The sequence below is a fragment of the Osmia lignaria genome, chromosome 1 (assembly GCF_051020975.1).
Source record: "Osmia lignaria lignaria isolate PbOS001 chromosome 1, iyOsmLign1, whole genome shotgun sequence".
Classification (NCBI taxonomy): domain Eukaryota; kingdom Metazoa; phylum Arthropoda; class Insecta; order Hymenoptera; family Megachilidae; genus Osmia; species Osmia lignaria.
This window is the reverse complement of record NC_135032.1, coordinates 13282577-13292859: the sequence shown is the minus strand read 5'-3', so window position 1 is coordinate 13292859 and position 10283 is coordinate 13282577. Positions and strand designations below refer to the sequence as shown.

At 35.5% G+C, this 10283-nt stretch overlaps 2 protein-coding genes across 2 annotated transcripts; both read right to left on the bottom strand.

Annotated features, from left to right (window-relative positions):
• Nucleotides 1-58: 58 nt before the first annotated feature.
• Nucleotides 59-1048, bottom strand: MED10 (mediator complex subunit 10). The gene is made up of 3 exons (XM_034328242.2): nucleotides 783-1048; nucleotides 476-559; nucleotides 59-383 (listed from the first exon to the last, which is right to left on the bottom strand). The coding sequence occupies exons 1-3, from the start codon at nucleotides 902-904 to the stop codon at nucleotides 194-196; spliced, it is 396 nt and encodes a 131-aa protein (XP_034184133.1). The 5' UTR covers nucleotides 905-1048; the 3' UTR covers nucleotides 59-193.
• Nucleotides 1049-1403: 355 nt separating this feature from the next.
• Nucleotides 1404-9671, bottom strand: LOC143305235 (NPC intracellular cholesterol transporter 1 homolog 1b). The gene is made up of 23 exons (XM_076691779.1): nucleotides 6946-9671; nucleotides 6627-6847; nucleotides 6423-6553; nucleotides 6173-6311; nucleotides 5915-6089; nucleotides 5720-5830; nucleotides 5429-5646; nucleotides 5256-5354; nucleotides 4992-5194; nucleotides 4714-4914; nucleotides 4444-4648; nucleotides 4250-4366; nucleotides 3992-4172; nucleotides 3760-3887; nucleotides 3414-3680; nucleotides 3183-3346; nucleotides 3006-3121; nucleotides 2791-2927; nucleotides 2516-2712; nucleotides 2206-2437; nucleotides 2025-2138; nucleotides 1781-1943; nucleotides 1404-1668 (listed from the first exon to the last, which is right to left on the bottom strand). Exons 1-23 carry the CDS (start codon nucleotides 7169-7171, stop codon nucleotides 1652-1654), a joined length of 3762 nt encoding a protein of 1253 aa, XP_076547894.1. The 5' UTR covers nucleotides 7172-9671; the 3' UTR covers nucleotides 1404-1651.
• Nucleotides 9672-10283: the final 612 nt, after the last annotated feature.

The window sequence follows — 10283 nt, the reverse complement described above, 5'->3', positions numbered from 1 at the left end:
TTTACTATTTTTTACAAACTCTCAACCAACACTCTTTTTTCTACGAAAGCGAAAAGGAATAATACTTACATACTTATATACGTAGGTACATTCCATCTTTTCATACAAACTTTTTTTATTTTAATAAATATTTCTTATACAAACGATTACAGAAGAATATTAAAATTAACGGTACGATATATCGTACGTGTATTCACTCGTCGCCTCGTATCGCTCTGTACTTTGCCAATTCGTGCGGGAAAACTCTAGTTAATTCTACGAGCATATTTGCTTTAAATTTTCTGTAAGCATCGATCTTTCCTTTCACTTGCTCGTTTTTAGTTAATGCTTTTTCTATGCAATCCTTTGTGTACAACTGTGGATTTCTGCCTTGATCGATGTAGCTGAAATCGCACGCGATCATTTATAATTTCGTTTCTACTACACTACACAGATACGTTATGGATCTTGAAACATTCGATTCTTATATACTTACTCGAAAACCTCCAAAGGTACATGAACATCTTGAACTTGAGACTTTAATTTATCTATTTCTTGTAAACCATTAACTAAACCTTGGCTGAAAAAACACAAAAACAAAAACAAAAACAAATCTATATTGTTGTAATGGTACCAAAGCACATAACCCTTTCTAGTTATGAATGAGTAGATCTTTTGTATCATAGCACATCATTATGTATAAAGCCAAATAAACTCCTCCATCTTTAGGTTAATGAAATATTTTTAACACGGGTGTGAAAAATAGAAAAAAAGAGCAGATAAAATACATTTATAATACTCACATCTTTTGGTTCAATACGTTTTGTCCTTGAGGTTGAAAATCACTTACTATAATGCGTATTTGTCTTACGTTTTCTATGAAAAGCTCCAACTGGGTCTCCAGGTTTTCTAAAGCAGACGCCATCTTTCTTGTTTTCTTTCCCTAGCATAGACGTTCGCAAAGAACGCGTTTCCTCTATTACTGACAGTCCCTAGAATAAATCCCTAGAAATCCCTAGAGTTTCAGAAAGAAATTTCAGGGATGTATTCAGAAGGCCCTAAATTAATACCGCTCTGGTCCTTATTTTATCGAAATCGTGAAAAAATGATAAAATATTGAAATTGGTGTCTGTCCACGGTGAAGAAAATGGTGAATCGTATATCGAAATATACTTGATGTCACGAGAGTCCATAACTAAGCGCGCAGGTTGGAAGATGGTGGTGGGGGAAAGCGATCCGCCAATCGCTTTCCACTTCCGCTGGAAGTATCACCAATCAGAGCGACAATGCGCAGAAAAGAACGCAGAAAAACTGGTCTTTTCGCAGTTATGGACATCATTTTGTAGCTGCATCCACAATCAAGCACAATTAGTTGCGAATATAAACCTTATTTAATTTCAATAAATATATATATGTGTATTTAAATATCATACATATGTATGTACATACGTATGATAATAATGACGACGGCAAGAACAACGATAATAATAATAATAATAATACTATTTTACTTGAACGCATCACGCATAAAATGCTTAAATTATAATCCGCTCGATGTTTAACGTAAAACGTCTTTTAACATTTCAACCATCGTAATAATTGCATGGTTATGGTCAGAATAAAATCCTATCCTATCCTTTTTCTTTCTTCATTCGGATTTGAACAAGTATCGTCACGTTTTCGAGGGACCTGTAATTTTATTGTTATTTATGAAACATTTAAAAAACAAGAAATATTGGGGTAGAGAAGAATGTAGAGAATGTATACGATGCTTTTAAATTGAAATTCTTCTTCATCTTACCTATGAAACTTAACAATACAGGCAAAAATATTAGGCCATGCGCAGCGCCAAAAATTACTATACCCAAATACATTCTGAAGTAGAATACTTGAAAGATTTGAGTTTTGGAGAATGCCAATACCACGATTCCTATAATTTTCGTTAAAGTGATACCAGAGAAAACCTATAAAGGAAGAAAATGAATTTTACTGAAATGAATTATATTTATTATAACGAAATTTATTTCAGGCTAGATTGGACTCACCGAACTTCCCATTTTGTTCAAAGTTTCGGACGCACGATCGATTCTTGTAAATGCTGTAGATTTCAAGTAGAAATGTATCATGTGACTACAAAACTCGACAGATATACCGGCAGCCTGAAGAGAAAAAAGCCTTTAATTAATAACAAGGAAGTTTAAGGAAAGAAAGAAATAACGTACATACCATTACCAAATTAACAAGAGATACCGCGTTCAATTCAATGTTCCACCAATACATGAGACCAGCTATGTTTACGATGATCATGAATACGGTGAATAGCACCATTACCGCCGAAAATAAGGAGAATCCTGTAAGAACTAGAGTCGCCAGGAAAATAAGGCAGAGAGACAAACCCAAGGACGTAAGCGCTTCTACCCAAATGGTAAGATACTGCTCGTAATATACGTAAAATACACTGAAAATAAATGAATTTCATTTTTAGCTCAAGATAGATAGATAGATAGATAGATAGAAATAATAAGAAGTAACGAACCTGTATGGAAAGACGGTTATCTGGTTATCGGTGAAATTTTCTTCGTTTATCATCTTTGTAATATTTGCTGCAATCATTCTAGAATACTTTAATGATTCGTACCAATCCGAGGACTTTTTCAACGGAGTATGATATCCCATAAAGTAACTGTCCCCAACATCCGTTAGTCCATATTTGTCAACGTAGTAATTTAATGCCTGTAAATGACGAAAAAGGATGATGCCGTTAAAAATAACTACATAAATACTTATCGTTAGGATTATGTAGTTACTTACGTCCGGATACGCGGCACGTCCACCTTTTGCGCAACCTTGATCGGGAATGTCTTGCAAAAAATACGATAGATATTTTCGAAAACTGTAATCGTTTGGTCGGAAAGCATCGAGGTCGATGTCGCATGTCTCGCAAGTAACTGGAAGAAAGAAAAGTAATTTACTTTTGTTCACAAGTAAGTAAAGTAAAGTAAAGTAAAGTAAAGTAACATTCTTACCTTCCGTATGTGGACAAAAGGATTGATTATTTTTAAAGTACTTGCAGCAACCATTAATCCCAGACCAGTCTATATAATCGTCTATCCAAGACGAAGCGGATTTCGACAAATACGATCTGTAAATAAATTCTCAAATTAACTAATTAGCTTAATAAAATACTATAATAGTATACGAACGTAGCAGGTTGTCTGGCTGCCGAATAGATCTGTGTATAAAGGGAATCGGTATTGCATCCTTGACCTCCGCAAATTACATTTTGAACCTCCTTACGACTAAAATTGAGGCCAGGGGTCAGCACAAAGTACACTGGCGGACCCATTGACAATAAATCTTCCATAAACTAGAATGATTAAATTTCTCTTAATCGAAAGGAGAAAACTACTATTGTAAGTAAGGGTAGAAATTACCTGAAAATATTTTAAAACGTAAGAATCTTCGGGCATCGATAGCTTTTGGTCTAAACCGATGCCAATATTTGGCAATAGTACCGCATGCATCACAAGACCAACCACGAATACGATCAATACAAGTATTCTGATTGGTGTTTTCATCAGATACGGTGTATAAAATCGTTTAAATATCGCGTGTATTAAACCAAAGTCTTCTTCCACCTCCTCCGCCGCGGAATCTCTTCTTTTCGTTTTTATACAGCAAAATATATCCAACAAATTGTTCTGAAAGGTGGGAAGAATTGTAATTGAATAAAAATGAAACGATTTCGCTTTAGAACACGATAGAGGACAACTTTCTTACCTCGTATCTTTGTTCGTCCAGTGATAACAGACTAACGAAAGCTGTTATTTGTAGAATAAAATTGATGAAAATCGACAAAGATGCATAAAGCGCAAAAGTATTTACCGCCGGCATCGAAGATAACGTTCCTGTAAATTGTAAATTGTAAATTGTAAATTGTAAATTGTAAATTGTAAATTGTAAATTGTAAATTGTGAACGATAAATATTCTGGCAAGTTAGATTAGGCTAACCGATCAAGAAACAAAGACACTCGGAAGTACTGGTAAGTAACATCGATGGACCAACTATTGCCATAATTCTTCCGATATGATCCGGTATCGATTCGTCGGGGTGTTTCGGATTTCTTTCGTGCGTTTGAACCAAAATAAAAATATTATCCACTCCCACGGCCAATACCAAGAACGGGATTACCTAAGCATTATAGGAGGTAATTTTAGAAAATTTTATAAATTTATAGAGAAGAAAAAAAATATAGCGTTCTCGCTTACCTCGATGGTAAGTAGCGTGGTGGGTACACCGATATAGCCAAATAGACCGAGAGAAGAAGCTACCGAGGCTATTACTATTAAAACTCCACCGATGCTAATCATCATTTTACCGTTGGCCTAAAATTCCAAACATTCAAGAATAAGTGAGAAAAAGTTGAAGAAAAGCGATAAAAGAGCGTTACCAGCAAACTTACGAAATATTCTTTCAGCGAACATTTTATTTTGCTCAGTGCAAACGCAACGTAAAGGAACATCAAGAGATAGCTGAAAACTACCGTTAACGCTTCTGCTTTCGAAGATCGTTCCAATTCATCTTGAATTGATTTTTCTGTAGTATACGCTACATCCATGAATTTTGGACGTTCTTTAATGTTCCATTCCTTCATAAAATCGAGAAATCTAAAGAAAATAAAAGTCTATTAGTTATTAATTATTTGAAAGTTTAAGTTAATATTTCAACTTACCGCTGTTCCCATTTGTAAATCGACTCGAGCACCGAATCGTTTAACGAATTTTTCACCAAAAAGGATAATATCAGACCACTTGCTTTGATGTAATCTTTCGAATTATAGTTAAATTCATCTTCTCGCAGAAATCCACCGTAAGCTAACGCAGGCAAAACAGGCCCTTTGTACGGCGCTAAACAATTCGGGTCGAACGGATTTCTTAAAGAAAAAAAGATTCCTATCAGATATATGTACATACATACATATATGTATGCGATACAAAATACTTTACTTACTGAGCGCACTTGTATAATTGATCTAAATAATTAATTTCGTACGGGTCGGATACGATCGTTTGGTTAAAAATATCTAGACGGTTTTGAAAATAACCCCATACGCTTTGTACGGTGCAAAGATCCAACGTAACGGGTCCGGTAAAATCGTTTTGAACCGGAGCGTAACAAATACGCTCCAAACCTTCTCCATCCTCTTGTCCAAGCTGCGAATAACAACGTTCGAGATAAATCCGCTTGAATAAGTTAATTATTTTTACCACTCACTTGCAATATCTTGTTCTGAAGATCGTAGACCGCCAATAAAAACTCCTTGTTGAAAATTGGACCGAATTCGAGGAGACCGCTCGACGTGTTGTGCGTCACCTGAACAACAGAATAATATGTAATTAAAGTCTCAATTTATTTCTGCCTCATTTCGTTTTTACGCTCGATTTTACCTTCTCCAGTCCTACGGATTTGATGTAAATCTGTTCGGCTCTGTAAAAAGGTTGAAAATGAGAATCGTAATAATCTTTTTCGATTCTAGCTCTGCTAGTTGGTGCTGCCCAAATTTCAATCGGATCGCTAGTTATAGAGAGGTATTGAATTCCATAGCTTAATCCCAATAAAACGTAAGAAAAGATGACCAGTACGATGCCCGGATATTTTGCGAAACCTATGTTTAAAGTATGAAAAATCCGTCATTATTTTGGATTAATCGGATTAATCGAATTAATTCGAAGCCGTACCTTTACCCCAAATAGCAAAAAATGAATGAAATACTTGGTGAAATTTTTTCCAAGGAAGAAAATACCATCCTCCTTTGTGACTTTTATTATTTTCTACCTCCTTCTGCACGTCTGCAAATAATCGACAATTTACGATCGTTTTAAAAGATGAGAAAATGTGTGTTTTCAGAAAAATGAAAGAAATCAATGGCTTACTGGAGCGGAATATTCCATAGGCTATTGTCAGAGATACGAGGAATAAAACGAGGGCAATTCCTGCCAGAATACCGTAGCCGTTGTGATGAAAAATAAGGAAATCAGAATTGATTTCTGGTAATTTCGTAATAGGACAGGCCTTAGGACAATCGACGCAGCTGCACGCCAACCAACCCTGTCGATACGTTGTTACGCAATTAATTCCTAATCTATGTAAGTACATACTTACATGCGTTATAGATAAAGAAGAAGACTTACATCGTAGGATTCGTTGCACCTCTTGACCGGTTCGTTCCACCTTTCTACCGTCTCGTTCGAAGAAGGCTGATCGGTTAGGAAAATCATTCGAAAACTTATTAAATTGTTCGCGTCAGGATCACCTTGATACTCGTACCATCTGCAACAAGGTTTTATCAAAGTTTCATGAAAAAATTTACTACTTACAATTATATAGAATAAAAGAATAAAAGAATAAAAGAATAAAAGAATAAAAGAATAAAAAACTTACAATTTTGGCGTACATCGACTAGCACCGTGCACACCACAAGCCAAATCCATGGCTAAACTTCCGGATATTGGATTAACGATATACTTACAAGACTCGTAAGTGCCGTTCATGTACTCTTCCGAAAGATAAATCTAAAACAGGATTTTTTTCTTCTATTTTATTTGACTTTTTTACTTTGGAAAAGGAAAAGGAAATTTATCTTACCTGAATTTCTGTCACGTATTCCTTCCCTTCCGAATTTACCTCGGTCTTTGAGACTTTCAGAAATCGACTCTGTTCAGGACTACAGCTTATGTCGCATATCAACTTGTAAAAATTTCTTAGACACGTTGGGCATCTGCCAAAGACACTTTCGGCCAAGTCCAGTTGCGAGACCAACGTTTCGATATTTTTCTGGTCGCAACATAACGTTGGTCCACTCGAGTCTGAAACGTTTTATAAGAGGAAAGAAAAATGAAAAACGAAGGAAGAACGCAAGGAAAATGAAAATGAAAATGAAAATGAAAATGAAGAGGAAGCTTACCGGTGTCTTTGAAATAATGCGGACATTTCTGTCGTAGACGGTCTGCTACGATCGTGTTATTTACAGGTTGTGGTGCACCATTGTACGCGCAATTACGAGGCATATTATTCTCCGACAGACTACAGACTCCGTACCATACGCACTTATTTTTATTATTCTCTTTCTTCTGACAAGATGTTAACGTAAACGCGCAACACAGCGTTAGCAACAAGATACTTTGCTTCATTTTCACAAATTTCTTTTTCCTCGTTCACTTTTTACCCACCTCTACGTATACAAGGATACGATATTCTATGTACCTAAGTAACGCGAGGAAGAAAGAAATTACACTGATTTACATTTCATACGTTTCTCACTAATCAAAAATTACTCGTTGATGGATCTCTTGATAGGTCGGACGATTAAAACAAGATGACTGGAAAAGAAATTGGCCGATGGTATTTCTTATCGCGTTATCCAATAATCTGTAATAGAACCGAAAAGAAAGAAAGAAAAAAAAAAAAAAAAAAATTGCACGTGGCATGATTTCACATAGTATGTAGTCCGTTTGATAATGATCGATTCGATCGGTGGACCACGCAGGAGCTATGCACACCTGCGTCTTATCGGTATCTCTAACTAGAGCTCAATTAGAATGATACGATATTTCTTCTCCTTCTCTTTCTCATCTCTTTATCGCATTTCAAGTTTTACCTTCGTACGGGTTTATCTCCGCGTATCCGCGACCGATAAACAATCCGTCTCGCTCGATCGATCGGTTTATCAAAAGAGTATACCATACATAGCAGGATAAGATGGGATATTACTTCGTATTAGATAATCATATTTTAATGAATCATTTTAATGATTGTACAAACCGATTACTCTTAAACATTTCCGCAAAACCGAAGAACAATAACACTAAAAGCAGAAATTTCATCGCAATGCGTTTGACACAAGTAATTATTATTATTATTAATTAAAGAATGGACGAAAGAAATAAAGGAGAGCACGTTGGTTAGGTTGCGGACAACAGTTGTAGCGCGCAATCTGTTACACGCGATGTCAACGAAAGGAAAAAATAACACGGAAATACTCGTTACATACTACATCGTTATTTTATTTTATAACTTTGTTTCGTTTTAACGTAACCCACCACCCTCGCAGACTCTGTCCCATCTTTCTTCGAATTTATATACTATTCCCGCTTATATCATAGAATTCTATCAACCATCTAAAATTTTTCCACGGTGTTCACGGACACGCAAAGGGTTTATTTTTTCAATTTCTTTTCTTTTCTTTCCTTTCCTTTCCTTTTCTTTCCTTTTCTTTCGTCTCATTCTTTCATTCTCGCGCGCGCACGCATTCTCTCTGTCTCTTTTACTCTCCCATTCATTTTTTTCGTTTTTTTTTTTACTTTTTTTCCTTCGATTCATCCCTTTTTCGGTATATTCAGTGCCCGTAAATTGTTACCGAAGTTGTCACTGTCATAATTTAAGTATATTATGTTCAACGGTAGCGATAAAGTTTATATCAATAAAATTTCTGGAGAGTGTCAATAATTATAATATAATAGACATGAGATAAACATTCGACGATTCACTGCGACCGGGGCGAAAAATATGAAACTCGTCACTAGGCCAACTATTGGGATACGTCTCCGAGCTAGAGTCGTCGTCCCTTCCTTTTCAAACTTTTCAAACTTTTCAAACTTTTCAAACTTTTCAAACTTTTCAAACATACATATAATATACCCTCTCTGTTAGTTAATTAAAAGAGGAAAGATATCAGTGTTAATTTTTCCTTGATTGTCAGTACATTTGGATTAATGAAATGAATATTAAAAGAGGTAGGGAAAAGGAAGAAATTGTAAGAAATTCGTAGGAAACGATTTCGCAACCGTCGAAAAAGGAGAAGCTTGCTACTGCAAAGAAATGATAAGATATTATAATGATTATAATCGACTGTTGCTCGGAGAACGCATGCCTCGACAAAATTTATACGATAAAACTTTTCTACACACGAGCGCGCGCATTCATACACATATTTATGTTTCTAGCGCTATGTTAATAAGTATGTTGATGCGCGTATCTTACTTGTATGTGTACGTGTATATGGATACGTAGTAGACAATGCAATAATTCGAGCAACAAAAGGTCCTTCGTAAGTTGTTAAATCCTCACGTGCGACATCTATAGTAACCAGTAAGTGGGTATACCTCGTTATTTCTTTTTTCGCTTTTATACGTTAATCGATATTTTACTACATACATATTTGCCGTATATGCGCGCGTCTGCGTCTATCTACATGTACATATACATATAGGTCGATTAAATTTCACGATTCAACGTATCGACACGTATCCGTTTTATCATTTCCCTATTTTATCGTAATCACCGATTTCTTACTTTTACCCTCAACGTGTTTCTTTCGTCTCGAAATTCTTCTAAATCTTTTCCTTTCCCCTCCCCTCCCCTCCCCTCCCCTCCGTCCATTTAACTTGTTGTAACAATAAAAAATCCTTGATAAAATTCTGCACAGAGCAATTGCGATATTGTCGGATATTTCCAAGATTGGAACGATAAAACGTATTTCAACTAATAAATATACGGGTGATAGATAGGTTTTTCAAAATTATCCAATCTGGGCACAAGTATAATATGTATCGATATCATGAAAATCGTTCAACTCGTACATTTCTAACTTTTCCTCTACTTATTTCGAACGAGGCGCGAATATCATCTTTGACAAACTGTTCGACATATCTACATACGTGTATATTTGCCTACTTGTATAAGTCGCACGCGTGTACAAATATCCAGGAAACGTGGTAAGAAAACTGAGCAACTTTGCGCACAACTGATTGATCATGATTTTGATAAATAGGTATAGGGATAGGTAAACTTTCTTTCTTTCGGGTGATTAGCTATTTCACCTATTCACCATTTCCGTCGATCAAGGTGTATCGATGATACACCAATGTCGTTAACTAATCGAAAGAAATTGATTAATTCTCTCATCACGACTCGTCAAATCTTCTTCTTCTTCTTAACTAAGTACTTACTTAACTAAGTACTTGATTGATTCATCTATGTGTATTGCAGGTAATAGAATTGTAAGGGGCTGTAGGGAAATATCTATAACGGTAAAAAAGAAAAAAAGAAAAAAAGAAAGAAAGAAGCACGCACGCGCGCATATACATACATGGTACACGTTATTTCGTTACTTGCTGCAGATATTCGTCTATACATATGTATAAATAGACGAATATATACACATATATGTATACATAGATATAGGTATCATCGATATAGATATACTTTCTGTTTTCTAATTTACAGGTATTGATCGGTCAATAT